At 38.0% G+C, this 24,449-nt stretch overlaps 2 protein-coding genes and 1 long non-coding RNA gene across 3 annotated transcripts; 1 reads left to right on the forward strand and 2 right to left on the reverse strand.

Moving 5' to 3' along the window:
- Window positions 1-23: 23 nt before the first annotated feature.
- Kdsr (3-ketodihydrosphingosine reductase) lies at window positions 24-3,045 on the reverse strand. Its single transcript, XM_033350457.2, has 4 exons — window positions 2,341-3,045; window positions 1,711-2,140; window positions 1,393-1,634; window positions 24-1,324 (listed from the first exon to the last, which is right to left on the reverse strand). Exons 1-4 carry the CDS (start codon window positions 2,455-2,457, stop codon window positions 1,112-1,114), a joined length of 1,002 nt encoding a protein of 333 aa, XP_033206348.2. The 5' UTR covers window positions 2,458-3,045; the 3' UTR covers window positions 24-1,111.
- Window positions 3,046-3,087: 42 nt separating this feature from the next.
- LOC143303669 (uncharacterized) lies at window positions 3,088-3,649 on the forward strand. Its single transcript, XR_013060190.1, has 2 exons — window positions 3,088-3,214; window positions 3,305-3,649. It is a non-coding gene; the product is annotated as an uncharacterized LOC143303669 (long non-coding RNA).
- A 76-nt stretch (window positions 3,650-3,725) lies between these two features.
- On the reverse strand, window positions 3,726-5,133 carry pck (Claudin superfamily protein pickel). The gene is made up of 4 exons (XM_033350460.2): window positions 4,813-5,133; window positions 4,684-4,750; window positions 4,201-4,538; window positions 3,726-4,131 (listed from the first exon to the last, which is right to left on the reverse strand). The coding sequence occupies exons 1-4, from the start codon at window positions 4,847-4,849 to the stop codon at window positions 3,869-3,871; spliced, it is 705 nt and encodes a 234-aa protein (XP_033206351.1). The 5' UTR covers window positions 4,850-5,133; the 3' UTR covers window positions 3,726-3,868.
- Window positions 5,134-24,449: the final 19,316 nt, after the last annotated feature.

A 24,449-nucleotide genomic window follows, 5' to 3' on the forward strand; every position in this document is an offset into this window, starting at 1 on the left:
GATAAGAGAATACAAAAACAACATTTTCCATAGTCGCTTGTTTATTATGCATATACCGTAAAAGTTACAAATGCAGTGTATTATTTCTATTATATAAGTTCTTTTACACGTAGATTGATTTCACACGACGATACATGTATCGCCGAGTCGTGTGAAACGAGTCGCGATACGCGTATGAGATATGAAATATGATTTCATTTGTCTCTTTGTGTCGATCATTTGTTTCGTTTATTCTTTAATTGAAATTGAGAGTAGCTCGTCTCAAGCATATATTTTAAACGAAGATATTTTCTTTTAGAAATGCAAAAGTTTGAGGTCCCATCTATATGATGTTATATAAAAGAGATAAAAGAACAAAAGGAGTGAAAAGGAAATACTAATTTAGTATATAAATAAATAAGTGGACACAAACGCATAAAAAATTGTTATAAGAAAAAGGAAGGTAATTTAAAAGTGTTACAGATTTAAAAAGCTATATTGTGAGGAAGTAGGCACAAGTTTCTTCAAAATACATTAATAAACAAAATATATCCCTCTTAAAGAAGGAAGTATAAAATATAACAAAATTTTCATGCATATTTATCATAATTTTTCAATCTATTTATCGCGCCGATTTTCAAGTACTTTTGTATTAAAATAATAAAACTCCATTACTCAACTTTTTATAGTTAATAGATTGTTACTCACTAAAAATTATTAAACAACGAAATTGAATGCATATAGTTTATAAAAAAACAGAAACATAAAAATTAGGTGTGCTATTTTGTAGGACCAAAACGATCCCGAATCTACCGTATGAATGACACAATTTGTTTCGATGTTCTGTTGTTTTGTCTACCGACTTTATAAAGTGTCACCAGCAGCCGAGGTTTTTAGGATATATGAAATTAGTATCGCGATTCCATTGTGATACATGTACAACAATATACATATATTCAGTATATATCATATGCATATCGCAATATACATATCAGCGTGTGAAACCGACCAAGAGGCCGATGTTGCTAAGATACACGAAATGAGTATCGCGATACTGCATCTCGCGAGAATCGCCATACATATTCGGTATCTATCATACGCGTATATATACGCATAGGCTTGTGAAAAATCATTATTCAGATTTTTTGTTTCTATCGCGTGTCTTCATACAATTCTGAATGATCGTTCGAAAATGTACAAGATAGCAGGCACTTACAAGTCGAAAAATACCCATTAGCATCGATTGCAGAAATAATTCTCGAATCGAATTAAGCGGTGACATTCCGGAGCATAAAACAGTTAACATAAATCCTTCCATACCGACAGTAGAGAAAAATTTCCCGGCCTAAAATATATTATTTTATTAATTATCCATTCCTAATGTAATTAATATACAGTCCTGCTTTTACTTACTAATGCATCTTTAAAAAGTTTATTTGCTACTACTTCTGGACTGACAAGAGCACTAGTTTCAGATATAAGCTTTGTTTCGAGTGGTTTAGATAATTCTTCTATAGCAAAACCTGGTGTATCAGTATCTGGAGGTAGACTAAGAGTTACAGAAATATTATATGGTGCTAATTCCATAGATATACTTTCTGCCAAACCGCGAAGTGCAAATTTTGTACTACAATATGCAGAATAGCCAAATATACCTAAAAAGTAGAAATACCATATATAAAAATATGTTATATAATGTAAATCTATTTAATTGAGAAATTCGAAAAATACCTAATAATGCAGCTTGAGAAGAAGTTAATACTATAATTCCTTCCTGAGAAGCTTTCATTCTTTGGACAACAGCTTTGATACAATAATATGTTCCTAAGAAATTAATATTAATCATTTTCTGTAGATCTGCTATAGAGGTATCTTCTATTTTGCCACAAATTGCAGTTCCGGCACAATTCACCAACATATATATTGGACCCATAGTTCTTTCTAAATCACTCAGAGCTTTTTCAACAGCATTATAATCTTCACCAATATCTAAAGATAGATATTCAACTTTTTGAACATCCTTGTTTTTGCATGCATGAATGATTTCATTTCTTGCAACTTCTAATTTGTGAACATCTCTTGCAATTATTGTTACATGTGCTCCACACTTTGCAGCAAGAATTGCAACACATTTTCCTATACCACTTGATCCACCAGTCACCTGTCATAAAATATTAACAAATATTTTTGTAAGTAAACATTTAAAACTTATAAAATCATGCAGTTATAATTAGTTTGAATACAATTGTGTAATTTATTACTAAAATAAAATTTGAAGTAATTTTATTTACATTTTAAAAATATTTAAAAAATAAGAAATCTTAATAAGGGTTAGGTATACATTAGCTTTTAATTACTTACAACAACATGCTTTTTATTAACATCTCTTGGTCGTCTTCGCCAAAAGAAATATCTCACAAACGAAACAGCAATTAGTAACACTATAATTATTAATATTACATTAAATATCACTACCATTATTTTTGTTCTATGAACCTTTTAACAATATTAACTCCTGAAGAAAAACAAATCCAATTCATACATTCAAGTATTACTATTATTAAAAAACAGCTTATATAAATATCTTCATTTATATTAAATATTACGTTCTATATTAAAATTAATCTTTGGAGCGGTCATATCTCTTGATATGCCGGTAAAAAATGAATAAAAAACTGATAACATTCATTTATCATCATAACTGAACTTTATTAAGTTTGTATGTAGAATTGTATGCGGACGGATTATAATTTCATGTAATTTGTAATCTTTATACCCCGGATATATAATTTTACGATATCAATATTTCTCATAATTGTATCACCTGGTATCACATAGACAGACGATACGTAAAAGTATAGACAAAATATATACAGGATATACCCACAGATATGTATGTATACTGTGGATACGAGGTTGCATGAAACCGCAAGAAACAAATTGATCGCAGTTATATTCTGGTTTTAGTACGTAGCGCGACTATCGTTTAACCGGTGTACTTTACTCTCTAGTATTCCTCTTCGCGCACGCAACGTCGCGAAGTCCCACGTCGTGTCCATTAGTGACAAAGTGTTGAGTGCTACGACTGCGAAAGGGAATACAGAAGAGTGAAGTACTACCAGTCAAACGGTAGTGGCGCCACACACTAAAGCCATAATATGACCAAAAGTCAAGTCGCTTCCACATCATATCACATCCATGTTCGCGGAATTTAATATCCATAGCAAATTCCATAGTATGTATACCATTGACGAAGTATTCAGTCAATGGTTTCATGTACATATTTCGTATAAAACGTGCCTCGAATCGTCTTCTTTAATTTCAGATTTGATTACAAGAAAAACTAATGGTTATTTCTAAAATTTGAGAATAGCTCGTAGATACTTTCACAAGATTTTGCTTCATTTTGGTATTTTTCTTTATTCATACATTAATCTCATAAAATATTTATTGTACTTTTAAAACATGTATATGATATAAAATTTGATATGATACTAACATTTATTATGTAAAACTGTGCAATAAAAAATAGTTACAGAGGTACGTTATTTTTTGTGATATTTCAATCTGTCATTTTGTTGTATTACTAGACATTTGTAGCTTCTAACATATTTTAAAAATATGTATATATTTATATTGTGTATATATATATATATATATATATAGAAATGTAAGAATAATTCTCTTAATCTATAAATACAGGTTCTTATAAAAAATGGACGGAATTAAATACTATCGCTGAAAACTCAATTATAAAACAATGTCATATAAAACAGAAGAGTTTGAAAACAGATCTACAAATATTTGCTTAAAATTAACATTACCAAAAATAGTTTGAAACTTATTCTATAAATAAATCTTGTTTGGATACTATCGATATAACGAGCGATTATATATATCCTCCCCTTGATAATCCTTGATGACTTTGTAGATTGGGCTGCATTTGCATTACTAAATTTCGAGATTCCTTACGCAATCTATAACCGGCTTTCGCATCTAGATACAACAAACTCGAAGCTAACCAGTGGAACATGAACGAAACAACTGCCAAACCATATGACCATGATAAATGGTTAAAGTTTGGGTACATCAACCAGTCTCTGCGCCAACATTGCCCTCCAAATATTGATACTGCTAAAAATAATAGGGTTCCTAAAATTTAAAGATTAGTTGAAACTTTTTTGCTATAGTAATGTTACATTATTGAAAATTTCCATTTACCTGCTGTGATACAACACACAAAAGCAAAAGCTGAAAGCAACCATTCATAATTCAACACAAATTTTAAAGGCCAACGGACTAAGGTCAATGCAATCACAACTTGCGCAAAGAACGAGAGTAAAAGAGAAAGAGTAACAAATGTCTGCACAACCATTAACCACCCTGGCAATAACCATTCTCTGATCACATAATATTCTTCTGAGAAAATATGGTGACATCCATCAAATTGTTTGTCAAACTGATAATATGGATATCTAAACTGTTCGAAACAATATTCCCATAGTCCCATATGTTTAAAATTACTGAAAGTCTCTTGGTAAGATTCAATCCAATAGGGGCTGAAATTAAATTAATTCAACAATCAAGATATATTTACAAAATTAACGAAAGTTTATTATGTATTGAATAGTATTTAAAAACATGTATTTTCTTATAAAAAGAACTAATAATATGTATCAAATTTTAATGTTTGAAAATTATTACCTAGTAAATGCCATAACCAACAATAAACCTGCAATATATGTAATTACTCCACCAAGTACCACCGCGTCTAAAAAAAGAGATTATGAATGTTTTTAATGCAATGCAGGTCTAAAAAATGATATTGCTTACTTGAGGCACGATGATAATCTTGTTTATCAACAGACATGCCGATTGTTTGATGTTATCAGTATATAGACGTCACAAATCGTTTATTTATAAATCCCAAAAATATTCTCTTTATCGTAAACTTGCCACACCTTGCATTGTTTCAGTACTGCCAACAATGGTAATAATATAACTTATTGCTTGACGCTGACATACTATAGCCAGATCCACAGCCATATAAGTACATTCGTATACACTGCAGTCATAAATTTTATCTTACGCTGAATGGATAACGTCGCATGTAACGCAAAAATGATCTGAGGGTTTGGTGATTCCCGAAATCTTGTGACAAACAATAGTATCGCGTATCAGATCTATTATATATCTCGTTTATGATTGAATATAATTCTTAAACTCGCCGCTCTAAAATGTACAGCGCATAAGAAAACTTCTTATTTTCAACACGGTCGGTATTTCAGAACATGGGATTCCATGAAATTATAAATCTATATATCATTTGCACCTCTACTTTGTTGCACTACTTTGTGTAAAGGTATATCATATTGTTCAATAAGTTTATTTCTTACCATCTTTGCGTTGAAAATGAAGAAAAAATTGTAACATTGTATGAGAGAATCTGGATGGTGTAACGAAACAATATATTGTTCTACTTTACAACATCCTGAAGTTTATTTTATACCATTCTTATCACTGTTTACGTGTATACATCGTTAATTATTATATTATATAAATTACAGTCGTGTATGTTTATCTTAGATACCTATTGACAGGTGGCTCCATGCGTTCGTTTTAGAAACTTCTTCGATATTCCCTCTTTGTTCTCAGGATAACCATAATCCACTGATAAGAATATTTTTCACAGCAAAATTAGTAACTTCTCTTTCAAAGAAAGATCTTTAATTAGTAAATTAATGATCTTTCTTTGTTTTATTCATCTCCAAACGTAACTGTTATATACAAGACATGAAACATATACACAGATCAGTTATAATATATTTGTTTTTAATATAGACTGTCACATAAAACGAAATATATTTTTTATTAACGTTCGTTATTTTCTTTTCTTGGCAAATATTCGTTGAATGAAGAGGAAAATCTGAAGCATAAATCATAATAAAATATATGTCCGAATATATGTGTCATTATTCAAACGGGTAGCTTAAATGCATTGCACGAGAACCGTAGTCGAGATGAAAAAGCTTCCGAAATGCGGATCGATCCTGCGCTCGGTGCACGGCTCCAGGGCGGGTTGCATATAAATAGGTTCCGACGGAACACGATCAACTTAAGGAAGTTGTTGAAATAAAATTAGCCTGTTGTCTGTGCATGATCTGACTTTTTCTTCTTAACTCGTGTATTATCGACCGATGGCGAATTGACCGGAAAGATTATTAATTAGCCAACCCCGGGAACTTGAATAGTTCGGTGCTCGTAGAAAGGGGTGGGGGTAGATGGGTCGTACGTGCATTCACCCCCGTTACCGAGGGGCAAAGTCCCCGCTTCACCCTTGCCGTTATCCTTCGAGCAAAAGGTCACGTACCACCACCCTGTCGATCGTTCACCTCGTCCTGGGAGTCACTCCTGGTAGTCAGGTTAAAGCGGAAGGTATGAAGAACCTCTTTGCACTTGGGATATGAACGACGCGAACGTGAAAAGGGATGAGTCGCATTATCTCCTAGCAATTTCTACCTGATTAAATGTAAACCACTGTCGTTTCAAACTGGAAAATAACAAACTTTAGAGGACAGATTTGCAAGGATGTTTAGGTTAATTATACTAATGAAGGAGCATGGATTACGGTTTTATACGACTTTTCTTTTTAAAGTAATCGCATTATAATGTTATTTATAATATAACCACGTGAATTATATTTAAAGGACAATAATGATGGAAATTATTATTAATTTATTATGTATATGTATACATAATTTACATTTATATATATACATATACATATATATATACATATACGTATGTCTGCACATATGTTAATTAAATGTATTATAAATGATAATAAATAAGTGATATCTGAGGTGAACGAAAGTGTAAGGTAATGTGTTGTATAAATGATTACGTATTATACTAATACGGGATAGAAATTTATTGTCACTGATGCTTATTTCACAGAAGGTAAACGTACGCTTCGCGATATAAATTATCCATTATATGTTTGAACGTATTGCGCAAAAGCATAATGTATTAGTTCTTTAACACATTGTACGCCATTCACAGATCGCCATGTCATGAATTATTGTTTCGCACGGTAACATACATATGATATTCCTTGAGAATAATAAAACAATACTAAACAAACAAAAACGTTTCAAAAATCGTAAAAAGAAATGTATTTCAAAATATCGTTTATAATATCCTAAGAGGGAAACGGATTAAGTTGTCCCTGCACTTTACTCGTTACTTTCTTACTCAATAACGTGTCATTCGCATTTTTATCATCGCGTAAACGCGATCCTGCTATCTCATGGCCAACAAGGAGCAGTTCGATGGACTTCGATATCGTGTTTCGTACCTTCCGAACGGACGATCGAGTACGAAACTCTCGACGTCGGACAAAGACAAGGAATAATACGACGTGGCAAACAATGAACCCCTTTCGGTATTATGTTCCCCGTTCTGACGAAAGAAATATCCAGTGTCGTTCGTCGGCCGCCGTGGCGCAGGCGGCGCGACGCGGCGCGGCGGCGCGCTATTTCAAGACCGCGACAAATTATCGTTCGCTCGATACTCTAGAATTTTATATTTGTCACGAGTATATTTCGGACGTAATGGCCGTTTATTACGCAACGACTCCTGGTCTCACGTCAAACGTGGGTGGCCATGTGAAAATTACGTAACGGTAACAGCGTTACGATGTAACTCTCTGTGTCCCTTGGATGTCCGTAAACGGACAGGGGACCGCAAACACCGGGAAACACGAACCTACGTCCACCGGGAGTCGCTAATCCTCGAGGTGAGGCAACTTAGTTTCCGACTCTCGACGCCCTCGTAAAATCCGGAATGGATCTTAAGCGGTCACCAGCAGCGATTCTCCGTCGTCGAAACGTTTCGATCGTGCGGAAAATTCGACACAGGAGAACATCCTGCGGTGAATTCGCGACGCGAACCTTGTCCCTTTCGTGGTGAGCTGCTTGTGTGCATCGGTTCCGGCTTACGGAACGGGTAAAACCGATACAGAGCCGGGCCACGAGGAGAGGATCGTAGAGCAGCGTTGGTACGATTTCGGACAGAGAAGCGTACGTTGCACTCGCCAGAAGGGAGTGTCCCGTGCGACCCACCCCTCCCCTCCGTCCTTCGCCACCGCCTCCGCGTCAGTACCCCTCCTGTGATACCCTAGCTACGACCCTGGGTTCCGTGTCTCCCGGGCTGCACCGGGGGGTGAACGCCCTCGCCTGACCCAGACTCAGAATCGATCTCCATTCGTTGCACTGTTGGCAACCCTCACTCCCGCCCCACCACCTCTCCGAGGCACCCTCTGTCCCAGGGAGGCTCGTCACACTCGTGAATTCTCCACGGAACCAGCTCCCTGGAACGTTAAAAAAAAAGAAAAGAAACCCAGCTACGGTGGCTGGGCCTGCTGTCTTCGAGCTACCGAAGAAAACCACCCTTGCCATTTGCGGTTCTGTTCTTTTCGTTTTTACGCCACGGCCAATACTTACAGTTGTAGGTGGTAATATTTTTTCAAGAATTCAAAAAGATGTTCGATTAGAGTCTTCTACGAGGTAGAATTATAGCGATGTTTCAGGGAGGGCAGAATATTTCTGTTTCTCTTAAATGAGATTGTACTTATTCAACGTTCGTTCACCCCTGTCAATAATATATTGATCGAATGATATTCCGAGAATTTATGCAAATTCGTCTAACAGTAGAAACCAAGAATGAGAGATAGAAAATCGCGAGTTTCTTCGAAAATCATTGGCCTTCAGATATCGAAACCGATTTCATGGGATCGTATAACGTGAAAGAATTTTAATGGATGGATATATGCTATTTGCATCCCTCTGCAGCTCGTGAATTGTTAACACTGTGCTATTTCAGTGAACGTTCTCTCTCTTATAGGTTTAAACGCAGCTTTGAACATCCTGGCAGGATCTATAGAATGCCGGGTAAAAGCGACCGCCGATCTATTTTCCCCTGGTAAGCAGTTCCACGTGTTCGTATCGCGTTCGCGTAATTTCAAGCCGAGTAACAAGTGCAAGCCAAGTAACTGTGTAAAGCTGCTTGCAAATATAGTCACATAGTGGTTGGACAGCGTGTCATTTCGTATCGCCATGAAAATTCTTAAGGATGCTACGTAATTTTATCTTGCCGATATCTGAGTGACGTAAGGATGTCATTTTTGTAAAACAATCTATACACAAAGGAAAAAAAAGCGCTGGAAAATGATAGTGAATCAAGCAAAATTACGCGGTTATGGATGAATTATTTTTTTATTGAACGACCGTGAACGTCAAGGGATGAAACAGTTGCTTTACGAGGAAAAGTAACATCGAAGTGGTTTCACGTCATTGTAGCTGAGACATTATCTGCAATATCACCGCGGTCATTTTACTCGAAGCACCGTAACTTCGTATAAAATTATTAGCGTGAGCTTTATATAAGAGCTGGCTAATGAAAATAAATCAAAGATAATGACAGGCTTCCTAAAGTGTCCTCAGGGTGTGAAACGGTGGGAAGTTTTCATCGCATGATATACGACGGTGAATTAAAAAGGCAGCTCAAAACCCGGGATCGGTTTATCTTTTATCACTCTTACGAGTGTTTAAAATTGAAAGAAAGCGAGCCACTATTTAAATTAATTTTCTTGTCACGAATAAAATTATGGATCGAGTTATACGAAGTATTACCAGAGCTTGAAGTTCCAAGCATAATGATACATTTCCTTTTCTTTTTTTTCCGCATAATATACCTGAAAGAAATCATATTTTTCTCTTAAAGTTTTACGCAGAGAGAAGTTTTAAACCATTATCCATCACATTATTCGTAATCAAAATATTTCTTCATTCAAAATTATTATACACATACAACTGTTATAATATCGATTCCGCAGCTCATCGCCGCATTTTCTATATCAAAATTAAAACCTGAACAATCAAACAAAGTGACACTAATTTCAAATCCATCTCGCGAATTATCATTCGCTATTAGTGAAACAGTAAAGCAAAAGTGAAACAAAATTAGTGCAATAATAAAAAGACACAGTCCTGAAGTCCATCGAAAACGTTTCTCATTCGCATCCATCTAAAGAACATTTACATCCCTGCGAAGTCCCTTCGACTCGTACATCATCTTAAGTACTGTCCGTACATCCCGCAAACGAAGCACCAACCCACCGAAAAGGCGAAAGAGAGACGAGATAGAAGGCGAAAGCAGAAGCCGTGGCTGGTCTTTGTTCCCATTAATATCCAGGAAATAATATCCCACGTAAAACGCTTCCGATGGCGAGCGAAAGAAAGTCATTTACCGGCCCCGTCGCGACTGAATTATAGGAGTGGCGCGAGTCAAAGGGACGCGCATCGAAGCGTCCTGTGCGTGTATTACCCCGGCTAACGATTTCATCCACCATCCGCAGGGGGTGAGAAGCCGCCGGGGAGAGAAGCGATGCGGTGGCAGCACCAGAAGAAAAAGTCACTCGAACGAGAGATAGAGAAGGAGAGCGAAGGGTGCAACGCCGCGTAAGTAAGTAAGTGCAGCTCGGCTCGATGCATTCTTCTCGGTTTTCTCTTGGTTCCCGTGGCCGTTACGAGAGGTCCAACGGACTTTTTAACGAGCCGAGCCGTTCCTACGCCTTCTAGCTGCTGCTGGTGCTCGCCACCTCGAAGGGGTGGATCGCTATCGTGGCCGGGAACATTATGCCAGCGCCGTCTGCGAGACATTGTGCGCGCCAGCTTCCACGGAATATTACGACCGAGGAAAGAAAGATATGCAGAAACAGCAGGGGGATGAAAGGGGGGAGTGGAAAGGGGGTGGCGGTGACGCGGGGTTGGATTCGATGGGTCTCGCTCTTTCTCTCCCTTCCTCTTGTCCTGATATTTCCGTGGCTCTCGCAGTCTTTCAGCCAGCTTCGTGGGAGTGGTTCGAAGGAAACGCGACACGACGTTGCTTGTTTATTTATTTATAACGGCGCGTTTTGATGGATGCGACATAATGAATGGAGGGTTAAGAAGCGGACCGGTGTAACGCCAGTGACTGATTTCTGCTGGATGTCTGGAGCGGATTAAGGCAACAGAAATAGAAAAAATCGAATGGGATTGTATCGCAGCAAACTTCGAAACCGTGGATGCTAATCGCCTAGTTTTATCGAAGCTTGTTGTTATTATCTGAAATTAATTTTCTTTTTTTTTTTTTGGTATTGCAAAGATCTTGGTTTTGATTCGAAGAATATAACACATTTCGATACTTAATAGTTTGTTGCTAATGGCGTAGATATGTTTGAAAACATTACACAATATTCTTTATATAGATATTATGTATAATATTAGTTACATATAACGAAGGATGAGTATCATAAATTCCGTGTTCAATCATAAATTTCTATAAATCAAAAACTTATTTTTGAGTACGAGAGGCATGATGTAATCGAATATTGGGAACATCTTAAAACTACGTATATCATGTAGAAGTATTCATAAAAAAAATAGCTTCGGACAACGACTATTTGTAAACAAATTCCGCGAAATTTTCAATAACGAATCAACTGCGAGACGAATGATAAACAGCAAACGACAAGCACAAAACATGAATTACTATTATCAACCAAGATGAATGAAAATTCCGGTAATATCGTTGGCAACATTCCGCATAAGGAATGAATGCAACGAAATACTCTTGCTTCTTGCTTCGAACAGAGCCATTGTAGCAGCTCTCTGCGCAATTACAGCTAAGTCGCGAATGTAACTAGAATTTCCTAATCTCTGAGCTATCTTTGCGAACAAATATTCGTCTCGTCGGTATATCTAAATTTCTAAGTGGAAATCTGCGTAGATGGATTTGTCTCTCGAATAATTACCGTATATATCTATACGTTCGAACGAACGATATCATCTGTTCAACGTTGGATGACTTACTTGTCCATGCTAGACATTTTCGCGTTTTACGATCGCTCATGAAATCGTTTTCAGAACCAGCGTGCGTGAAACGCGTGCTATTGCCCAACGCAGATCCCTCGTCGCAGCACTTTTACAATTGCAACTATCGTTGCGTTTTTGGAAAAATAAAAAAATCACAGTCTTTAATCTGTAGCTATTCGGTGCATTGCTTTTTACGATTATAGATTATTTATAACTGGCTTATTAATACACCACCGCGTCTCCGACACACCATCAGCGTGTATTGATTTTCGTTGCGACACGTTGCTCGTTATTTTTAAGCTGTACGTTCCGGCCGTAATTAATCCAATTGAATCGATGCACTCTCACGACGTGATCATGCTGAAAACATGTTAAACGCCATCGGTTCTGAGTATTTTTTAGGAACGAAGGAATTCTTGGAAGAGTAGAACTCATTTATCTAGAGTGATTTTCTCAGAAAATCAACGGATTTAAAAAACATCTGCAATTTTTCTACGTGAAACACAATTCAAGAATACATCGGTTCTCTAATTTGTACCAGTTATTTTAGTCGAACGGCAAAATAGTTAGAATCTTACTATTTTGGGTATTTAGATTGTTAATATTTTTTGACCAACATTTCCACATGCTTTTATTTGTCATTGGTAACCTCATATATATATCAGGTCGTGCGAAAAGTTTCTTTCGTTTTATAAGGAAATAATGGATGGACAACATTTTTTGTTTTACATTATTTATAAAATAAAGATTACAATATTCGACAGATTAGGTTTCATGTTTGTATAAAGATGCGTCGTTGTAAAAGACGTGTCTGTAAAAGAAAGACACTTTTCGGACAACCTAATATATAGGATATATTATTAAAATATATAAATGATTAGATAATGTATATATAAAGGTGTATCATTGTTAGATTAGTATCTTTTAGTTGGTACCATGAAGGTTACCGAATTTAGTAGTATGATATTACTTGGTAAGATATTAGTAAATTTTTGATCTAGTAGATTTCGTTAGTACCTCGAGGTTGTTGAACTCTTTTACTTCTTTGGATCTCGAGATCATTGGAATCATGATAGGATCCTCAGATCCTTGGAATACATACAGTAGGGTTTTTAAATTGTTGAAACCTTAAGTATTTAAAGTTTATGAATCCTACTGTATAGGTTCCAACGCAATCTCAAAATATTATTATACATATGTGCTTTATCGACATCAGCATTCTGTCTTATATATCCCAATAAAATTGAGATATTAAATAGTGTGCGTTCCAAAGCACAGATGCAGTGATATTTTATGGAAAATCTTATTTTTCTTCTCTTTTATCTAAAATTTCTTTTACACAGAATAACGAGAGGGCTCGATCAATGTGAAGAAAAAAGCTTTGCTTCTGTGAATGCGTGGTTCCAGGAATTTAATTCATGTTCTTCTATAACATCTTTTTCTGACTGCACTGAAAAGAGACCTACGGTGACCTATCTTGTACGTAGGACGACGTTAAAAGGGAATACGTGGATTAAAAATCGTGATGAGAAGAAGTTATAGGAAAATCATATCGAGCAATATCAAATAATTAATACCTCTATCTCAGCTTCTTAATTTCCGATATTTTGTTCGGTAATTTGCTTACTAACCCAAACGATCAGAAGTAAGTAAATGATTATTAATGAAGCTTGCGATAAAGCTCGTCAATTATCGTTTAAACGGCTAAAAATAAATTTCCAAGGCCAATATTCACGTAGAGAATATGTGGTTGAAATAAAAAGCAATACGTTTCATTATTGGCCAAAGACTACGACTCTAGTTTTACGATATCGTATTTTCAGTTTTCAAACCAAATCTGATTTTCAATAACGATACTGATAAGTGTCGATTGCGAATCTGCCGATTTTCTAATTTTATATATAGGTACGTCAATGAGACAACGAAGAGTTTCGTAATTTTAGTGAAATACGTGATACCGATCTGAAAGTAGAAACTCAATTCTCCTGTCGCGCATAACCATCAAACTGAAACTCTAACTTTATTTTCCTCTTAATTCCTCTGTTTTTCTAGTCAACCAATACAGAATCTCCCCCTGCAAAACGAAGATGCCGTATAACAACCCTGCAACTGCCGCCATTTGCCAGATCGAACGAATAATGAAAACTTCTCATAAACGCGTCAGAATCCGCAGTCCAGTCACAGTCGACCGGTGAGCTCTCTGCGACATCATCGGTCCGCATTCTGACGAGCGCGTTTTACAACGAGGCAAACGTTGCGCGGTAGCAGTGCGCGGATTCAGAGTTCCGCGAGGAAGGAGCGACGCACGTCGTTCTAGCTGCGAAATGAGGCCATTTCTCTCCCCTGTGTCGTCGCCGCGCACCGTCACGCCACCGATGCGTCCCCTTTTTCCACTTCGAGATACGTCAACGCTTTGCAGAGAACAATCAGGGGGAGAGAGTTCAGTGCACCAGGCCGGAGTTCCACGAACTCCTTTTCCCGGCGGATGCGCATTCGTCGCGGGAATATCAATTGACTATAACGAAGTTTCACGCTTTTGGAACAAACTTGCCGCTGAAATTTCAGCGATACCATGCGCGACACCGGGTTTGTTTCTACCAAGATCGTGACACCGGCGACCTGTTGGCGGAAACGAGGCTTATCACCAGTGTAACGGACACTGCTTCTCGATCGATCGCTAGGCTGATTGGACGATGTACGACACGGTGATCTGACGTAGAATCGTGCTACTTTTAATGGAAAATTATTGCGAGGATGTTATTAGTGGTTAATGGCATCGATAGTAGAAAAGGAAGAAGTCAAATGTTGATATATTTCGTAGGTATGAGTTTTAAAGGTATCGAAGAGCAGAAGTAATCTTATGACGAAGCAATGCATTATAACAAGCCACCTTAGAACAAAGTAATAAATTATCTAATAGGAAAGTCGAGAAGTATAACGATCAAAATGGAGAATTTTTCATATCTGAAACAATTAACACTAGAACTACCGATAGTTGATACGAAGCTATTTCTACCAAAATCAGTCAAAATGATTGGTATTTAAAAAATACGTAATAATAGAATATATGTATATTTATTGATTTATTACTTTTTTACAGAAGGAATTCCATGTCATGTGGTACATTTTTGGTATTATTAATCCATCTGGGACCATGATCCCTAAACGAGGGTTGACACATTTATAAAATTGTAGAATCAGTCATTTTCACTGGTGTGGTATTTCTAGTGTTAGCATCTAGCGATCTATTCGGAATTTTCCTAATAACTGATATCATCATATCGAATGATACACAGTAAAAATTGTAAAAGCATGTGGGAAGTTGTACAAAACGAGGAAACTGGTTAATTGGGATTCGATAAACAGATTGCTGGACCCTTTTACGCTTTGACAAGTACCAGTCGTTTTGACTGGTATTGGTATAAGCAGCCTTGATACAAAATTATTTTCGATTTGAATACATAAAAAATAAAACAAAATTCATTATATTATTCTTTTGGTTCTCGTTGCGAAAGTCATTACATCATTGCGGAAAAAATATAACATGAAGTAGGAATTTTAAAATAAAATTGTGAAACCAGACAATTTGACTGGTGTGGTAGTTCTAGTGTTAAATAACTGTGTAATGGTACATGTATTAAGTTGTCCAAGAAGTGTCTTTCTTTTACAGACACGTCCTTTACAACAACGCATCGAACGTTGTGATCTTTATTTTGATAGGACAAAATGGATCATACGTAATTCGATAAAATGATATAAAACGGAAAATGTTGTGCATCCATTATTTCCTTATAAAACGAAAGAAACTTTTCGGACGACCTAATAGCTGTATATAATAATACGTGTGACAATATTATATAAAAACACGATTATCTAGGAAAAATCAATATCGAAGACGCATGTTTAAAACAAACCAGCCCACGCTTAAAATAATGAAATACGGAATACAGTGGTAATATCAGAACACAAGTTAAAAGTCTGTATCGATAAATAAATATCATAGTATGACTATTTATAGTAACATTGCTTATATTGTAAACGCTTCGATCAAACAGTAAATATCACCAATTGCGTATAAGGACATACTTCCCACGGTCGTAGAAAAATCGACATTGACACATCGATATCCGTATCGTTTAATCTGTGTCGCGTACTTACTTTGCACATGATAATCGTGAAATCTCGGTTTATCTGAAACCTAGTTATAGTAGATAGTACGAAACGTTAAAAGATACACAAACTGATATCTTGAGATTTAAAGCTTCCGATCTTGATATTTGTGATCCGAAGTCTGAAATTTGTTTCAAGTCCTCAGGACTAACGTTTGATATTTGGAATTTGGAATCTAGGATCTGGTGTCTAAAGTTTGGGATAGTTCATGATTCCATGGTATTGAGACTTGGAAAATGATTTCTTAGTGATCTATAACTGATTTACAATCCTAAGATCTAAGTCGCGACTTTAGTCTTCGCTATCAATGTGTTATTGTTCTCTTTTCAGCGGAATGATATTGTATCATTCTTTAAACACAGTTATGAGGTTCTGAGAAAAGCTATATTCATACTTAGGGACTCGATGCTAAAATAATTGTAATTTCAGCATAGTATAATTCAACTCGGATCACGATCACCACATCAGATTGTTTAATTTATATTCTAAAACACAATTAAACTATATAGTTTTCCAAAAATTATCTTTCAAAACGGATGATTAATCTTCGCATACATAAAGTTCACAACAAATCCCAAACTCAGCACCACCTTGCAATCTTCCATTATGACATAATCTACATAAGCAAAATGCTTACATAACGTGTGTCATATAAGTTTCAATCTCGCCTCGCACTTGTACGAAAATAAATTACCAAATTCGTTGCGAACAATTTATCGACGAGACAACCTTCGAACATAAAGCTTGCGGAAATTATTCAGAAATTTCGAATGCAGCCCACAAACGACACGGACGTGAAAACGCTGTATTCGGAAATCTTTGGTAACTTCCGTTTGCGTGGTCATAAGCGGCCTCTAAGACGATCGTTCGATCGATAGGCGAGCAAGCAGCAGCAAAATAAAAATACAAACAGCCGATATGCCAGCCATGTATATGTCCTAATCCGCGTCAGCCACAATTTCGAAAGCTCGTTGCTCCATACGGTCACCCTCCACGCCCCAACGTTTTACCCTCCAAATTGGAGCTCGTGTATCATTAGCTATTCAAATTCATTTCTACGCTGTATTACGCGACTGAAATATACGCAGCGTTATAACGGTAGCGTGATTGCCTCCACTTTAGTCACATCGTTGAAAACGAACCCCAACGTTGGCCGTGCCTCTGCTTAAGGGCGCGTCTGTAGCGGAGTAGCTCGGAGTTCATTGCACTGGAAAAGTTTCGCCGGTTTTCGCTCGATCGACGAGCGAACAGGCAGATCCCGGACGTTTCGACCAAGACAAAACGTAAACGGAACGTGAAGGTTGCTCGAAAGTTATTAGGTTAGACTTAACGCTGGGTAAACTAATAAGGGAAGGTCATGATCCGGACGAGTATCTCTTCCACAGGAGTGTAGATGGTTAAACGTGCTTGTTAAAGTGGACTTTAAGGGTGTTCGAAGTATTCAATTTGTTAACTTGCTCGGAAAGAAGATCGTTCGGAATTGTTGACGACTTTTTCGAACTTTTTCCTCGATCGATGGTGGTGAAAAGTCTTAAAACTGATATTTACGAATATATTGTACAAATGTGTTAATTTCATTAAAAAACAAAAAAAGAATAAAGAAGCTATTGAAAATTTGTAACTAGTAAAGATACGAATGGAAATATAAAATTGATATTTTGATGCAAAAGTTGAAACTTTGAATAATCTTGTAAATTTTGGCTTTTCCAAAAATTGATCGCTTTCGTGTCAGTTGAGATTTATACTTGTTTCCATTTTATATCGATTTTGTACTGCATTTGTTAATTAAGCGATGGATCGTTGAATAGATATTATGGTAGTAGAGCATGCGATCAGTTTACAGCGGAATTTAAATATCATAGATTTCGTTTCGCATGGAATAGATCACGGTATTTTAATGGATTTGCGTTTCGAATTAAATCGAACTGATCGGTCGTGGCACCGCTGCAGCGGTCGTCCTACATTGGGGCGTTACCCTTTACCGATAAGAGTTTCCCTCCTTTTTGTATTATTTCCCTCCTGTTTGATATCGTCCGCGTATCTACTTAATATCGTCAGTAATCATTGACTATAACATCCCATTGAATATTTATTGAATAGTAATTTTCTAAGACGAAAATTATTTCATACATTTCTTATTTCCATTACATGTATACGGAATTTATGTTATACGAGCCAAAGCAATCAACACTAATTTTCAGAGATCTTTTGGTTTTCAAATTTTGCTTTTAAATCCACCTAAATACCTCGAATCGATCAATTTGTTTTCTCTCGTTGTACATACGACAGATAAATATTTCATACCAAATTATATACTAATAAACAACAAAATAGATTTCATTCCGAGACCTTACGAAACTCCTACGCAATAAAACCTATAAAATTCGTTGTAATAAAAAAAAAAAAAGAAAATAAGTGACTCCTCGATTATCAAACAATTTTTGCTCTGCACACGCATTTTACAAACTGATCCTATTGCTGATCGCCCAAAACAAACATCTACAAACTTCGTGTTTGGAGCCTGAAATAAATTGATTACAGAAACCTGTCTTCCGTAAGATCATCTGCAAAAGCGCACGGTAATACGTTTGATCGAAATTATTGCCACGCTATCCGACGATTCGAATCTTTTCTTTCCTCGTTTTTCTGGACGAGGAGAGAGACGAAAAGAGAATTGGCAATTAATTGTTAAAAATGCCTGAGGACAAGGTATTACGTTAGGGGACGACGCGCTGGACACTCAACCGTATAGGGCTTGTAATCACGCGCCGGTGTAACATTACCAAAACTTATGTCCCTTTAGCGGAGAGGAAAAATTACGAGAAACGTTAATGGCCGCGAATTATTTACATGTTCTCCGCCAGCCGCGGACGGGCCGAACCATACGCGAAAACCGGCTGCGCGATGATTTACATGAATCGTAATTCAACCCCGCTAGTTTCAGTCAGCGTAACTCGTGGTCGGCCTCGCAGCCCCGCCTATAATTCGCATGCGCTCATTTCCCAGACATCGCGGCCTCAGCAACCACGTTGAATCAATAATTAAGATAGCATCCGATCGCCGTGCGGATCCACGAAACCGGAACCGTTTCGATCACGCCAACGTCGATTTCTCACCGGGTACTTCATTGGCGGGAAATTTGATTATTGCGGATAAATTGAAGACGAACGTTTTTGTTGGTAAATAGAGCGTAATTTTGAATAACGCTTGGTTTCGTGTTAAAAAGTTGCTTTCGTTTAGTTATCGCTTGGGAAGTCTTGTTTCTTCTCTATCTTTCTTTGCAATTCGACAGCAAAAGCAGGGTTTAAGTGTTGGAAGAGATGAAAATGGCGGTCAAAATTGCAAAAGACAAGAGAAATTTGATAAACTTTGGGGATTCATAGATTTAGAATTCAAAACTTTGATCTTCCTAGCAGGTATTAATAGACGAATTTCGCAAGCGAGAGTTGGATGAACTTGCAAACAATTCGCAAACAAGTATCTCGGGAGATGATATCCGGCTACCTTGTAAACTATCCTACATAACTCACGTAGCGTGATAACTGGCAGACCCTTGAACTTGCATTTCGAAAATTACAAACGATCAGCCAACAACGTACTAAATGGATTTCTTTATCCCTTCGATCTCCCAGAGCACGTTAAAATAAGAATATCAATATCCTTAGATTTAGTCATCAAAAAATAAGACACTCGACTGACCCTAGAATCAAAGAGAACTGCAAATCCCAACGCACTTCCTTCTCCCATAAAAATCAACTCAAGCTATCTCTGTAAAACAGTAGAGCCATAAAACCGTGAAACCAATAAAATCTCCACGACACCATTGCTTCCAACATCTAAATTTCTCAGGACGATATATCCACGTTCTTTGTCCCTCCTTCTCTCACCGTCCACCATTCGATACGTCGAAACATCGTGTCGTGATGTCTTAGATGTGCCTTAGACATCGCCGGCACCTGGCAAAATATCGTTGTTTACAAAGTCCCACGTGTCGCGTTCAGCTCACATTCTCCCCGATAATATCGATTGCCCGGCACAGTGGAGAGCAGGAATTTTTAATGCTTTCGTCGTGTCGTAACTCGGCGCGGCGGCGGCCCGATCCGGCACACGTTCCTCCTCTCCCTGGACGAGGAGAGCGCGCCGCCTTGTTTATCAGCCCCGGGGATTTCTATCGGGTCCGAGCAAACTCTCCGCCGGCCGGTACACCTGTCTATGCGCAACAACGGGCACAGGTGTCCGCGCGCGCGGCGACAGTCACGCGGCAAGGTGCAACGGCCGAGCGTGACTTCTGCTGGTCGAATCTGCGCAATGGGATCAGCCCACTTCGGAACACCCTGTACGAAATTCGACACGAAGTTCGATCGCCAAAAAGAGGGATCTTCCTCCGTTTCGATTATATGCTACAAAACAAAACGGAAGAGACGTATGTAAATGCGAGGACGTAGAGAAGCAGCGGTGCTCGTTGCGCCGTACTAGTACACCCACGTACAAGCACGAGATGGGGTGAAACACAGGAGGCGAGACGAAGAGGTACGCGGGAACCTTGGCGAAGAAGCGAGAACGATGGATAAACAGAAACGGGATCGAGCAAAAGACCGTGGGGGCGGACGAAACGAAAGGTGAGACGCAGAGAAAGATAGAAAAAGACGTTAAGTAAACGAAGTAAAGTCGAAGAGAGACGGCAAGGAAGAGGGTGTCCGGGACGGTGGAAGAAATTAAAACGCCGAGACGTGCCGGCCCGTACGCTGGTATAATGGATGTGTACGTAATATGTACGTGTATATGCGTTCGCGATAAATCGGGACGAGGGATGAGAAGGGGCGGGGAGGACCGGAGGGTAGGAAGTTGGCTGGGTGGCGCACGTTGCGATGTCAGAGGGGCGTTCTGGGGACGCATGCGTACCTGCCTCGGCCCTGACTGCACCGCAGGGTGGTTCAATGTTACGGGAGGGCACTGACCCGAGCCGGAGAATCCACCCATCGGTGCACCGAGGTGGCTACACCCCTGGTATACGTAGGAGCCCGCCGGTCCCTGCAACCAGCCCTCCGACGATTCACTCTCCTCCAGCTTCTCTCCCTCGTCCCCGAACACCTTCTCTCTCTTCCACCCTCGTTTGGTGTTGCTCTATACCCAGCACCGTCGACATCGACTGATTCTGTGCTACCACCACTACCATCGCCGCGTCGCCACCACCACGTCAGCCCGGTATCGGCACCGATATCGGCGTAGCTACCGTCGACGAGGGTACGGAGCAGCATCGTGGCCCGGGATAACCATTATCCACCTCTCACAAATCACCTGGACCCACCGTTTACCACGGCGTGGCTCGTCTTTGCCGTGCTATGATTTGATGCATGGCGCGTGGGCCTTCGGCGTCCGATAAAGCCTCTGGCTTGGACCTGGCCCGAGTGGCAACTGCAAAGGTGGCTGGTAAATGGAACGGGTCCCCGTGCTCCGGCTAGTCGTCTGGAAAGTCGATTATTATTCATTGGTAATTAAACGTTAATGGCGGGACGGTGGCCGTTTTAATAACGGACGCGCACGCCGCACAACGATCACGATATCGTTAATCGCGCGTGCTGCGTTTGTTTACAGAGTTACGGCCCTGTGCACGAGGGTCGCCACTTTGTAGAATAGCAATCGTACGGACGGATGACGCTCACCGAAATGTTCGAACCGCTCCGCGCTCCAACGTCTGGCAATAATGAATCTACTCTGCTTGTTGAAATTTTTCCTACGATTTAGCGTTTATACGAGAATCGAACATTCTTTCGAAATTCGGTATTTATCGCCAGATATTTCATTATCTCTGCAATATGTTCTCGATCGTATAACGGAAATGTACAGGCGAGAACATTCTTTTTGGCATTTAGGTTAATTAAATTCTTGTGTTGAAATGAGAACGAATTAACCGGGCGATTAATTCGTCAATATCTTCGATATAATAATTTCACTATTGAGATACATATCCCTTATTTCTGTATATATTTTTTTATTTCAATCGAGAATAAATTTGATGATATCTATATTTCTAAAGAAAATACCTATTAATCCGAGATTGATTCATCATTACGAATTTTCAATTAGTCATTTGCATTTTATATATTTATAGGAAATTTAAATATGCAAAGTAGACGATATATATAAATAAGGTGTTCATAATATTTACAAGATGAAAAGACTCTTTCCTTAGTGTAGCTGTATATGTAAGAACCTGAATTTGCATAAACATTCACAATCATCAGACATAGCAATCGTGAAAGTCTCTTAAGATACAATCCAGTTTATATGTTGGATATCGGTTATTTTAAAAAAAAAAAGAAAGAAAACGAACGATAATATCGAAACTAAATTATAAATCTTCTTACGCTTGATTTAAGCCTAGCGAGTGCTTTCAACTTTATTGATGGACGCGTTCATTCAATTTTCAGCGATGCTTTCACAACGCATCCACCTAATCGGCAGATTAGGATCTCAGAGTGGCGCAGTATCGGTCGCAACGCGGTGGTCCACGCGGGTTCTTCAACCCCTCGGGTCGCTACCCTCTCGGAATCGTTCGTGGTCGACCCTGAAAACGGCTGTCGCTTTTTGTCGGTCTAACTCGAAAGAAAGGCATGCGCAAAAATAAAACTGCGTGACGTAGAATCGTTCTTGGGAAAAGTAGGTCTCGTTTTGTGGAGTTGCTTTTTCCACCAAAGGGGAATAGTAGAAAGAGTCGTTGGTTTTTCGATTAAATGTCATCCTTTTCGCGCCGCGATCAAAACTTCGCGTCAAAATAGCATAAAGGTCTAGGAAACCTAAGCGTAAAAATTTTTCATTCACAATTCAGACTATTTTATTTTGTAGAATTCTATAGTAGAATTAATTGTAGAATCCTATCTTTATCAGAAGCTTCGAAAGTTATGCTTACAAATTAGATTTTCAAATTTGTTTGCAATATTAATTATCTAGAATAATAATAAATTGGTAAAATTTGAAACGAACCCGAAAATATATACAGAAATTACAAGGTATTTAATACAAGTATATTAACACTTTGACTGCCACGTCGAAATTACATGTTTCGCTCAGAACGCCACGGGAGTATTTTTATTATTCAAAGCATATAATGGCAAAATAATAATAAATTGATGATGTAAGACAACATTCTTCCCCAATGGACCGTTTATCTTATTGATGGTCACGGGTGACCATCGTGGCGCTTTGGTAACAATTGATAACGACATATTATAACAAGGCTTCGTTTATTTCAACAAACCATTCGCATTCGTTATTTGGTCGTAATATATTGTTGAAATGTGTAGAAGATATTAGTAAACAGTATTTGCTCATTCTATATATAATAGTAAAGTATGTGCACACTTCTAACTTCAATTATATATATGATTATAAAACAGTATTTACGATTATTTTTTAAGCTGTGTTTGTAATAATATTCGTACATTACCCCTCAAAGATTTGGATGCAAACACAGTGCATCGTTAGATGCAAGATTTGTTCTCATTTTTTTTTTTTTTTATTGATGTTCTAATAAAAATGTTTAATTGTTCAATGAGGCACTTTTTGTTTCAAAGTATCTTCTATTTATCGGTTATATTCAAAATGCCCTAACTGTCAATTTTCATATACAATTTTTACAATTGTAAGAAGTTCAAGCGCTCCGGTCATCAATGACCACCGTGGTGTCACAAGAAAAACCATGACCAGTCATATATGACCAACGGGGCAGTCAAAGTGTTAATAAACCTCGATATTCCGTAGGGTTATATCAAACGCTTGTTAAGTGTATACGAACTTTTTACTAAATATATATTTGCAATAAATATCTCGCAATTTCCACATACATCTTCAGATTGCCTTCAAATGTTACCAATAAAATCTCATTCCGGTACTAATGAAATTTCAAAATGTTTCGTACAACATATACAATACAGACATTGAACTTTTCCATGGTAAGTGTTCAAATACTTAAACGTCCAACCTTTCGCTGAACAAGCCATTATAACAATTTCCTCGACATTTAGACATGGTAATAAATGACATATTATCCGCAGGCAAAGCACGAAGCTTCATTATTCCATTACCTAATCCTAGAAACTCTATCCGCTTTCCCTAACTAAACATCTTTACAAGCAGAAATCGCAGAACTGTCGATTCTCAGAGCTTGCATAACGGTCTGTGATCTCTGTAGTCTCGGAGGTAGATCCTGTAATCTAGATCCGCAAACCAACCAGTATCGACAGGCGATAAGCGTCAAAGATCAAAATGCCGGCCTAAAATAATTCAATTCGCCAAGTCTGGCGACAGTCACGAACGAAGTCGGTTGGTGCAAACGGGAACCTTTGTCGCGGTTTCGAACGTTAAATGTCGGATGTTGGCTTCCAC

The sequence above is a fragment of the Bombus vancouverensis genome, chromosome 2 (genome assembly GCF_051014615.1).
Source record: "Bombus vancouverensis nearcticus chromosome 2, iyBomVanc1_principal, whole genome shotgun sequence".
In the NCBI taxonomy this organism is placed as follows: Eukaryota; Metazoa; Arthropoda; class Insecta; order Hymenoptera; family Apidae; genus Bombus; species Bombus vancouverensis.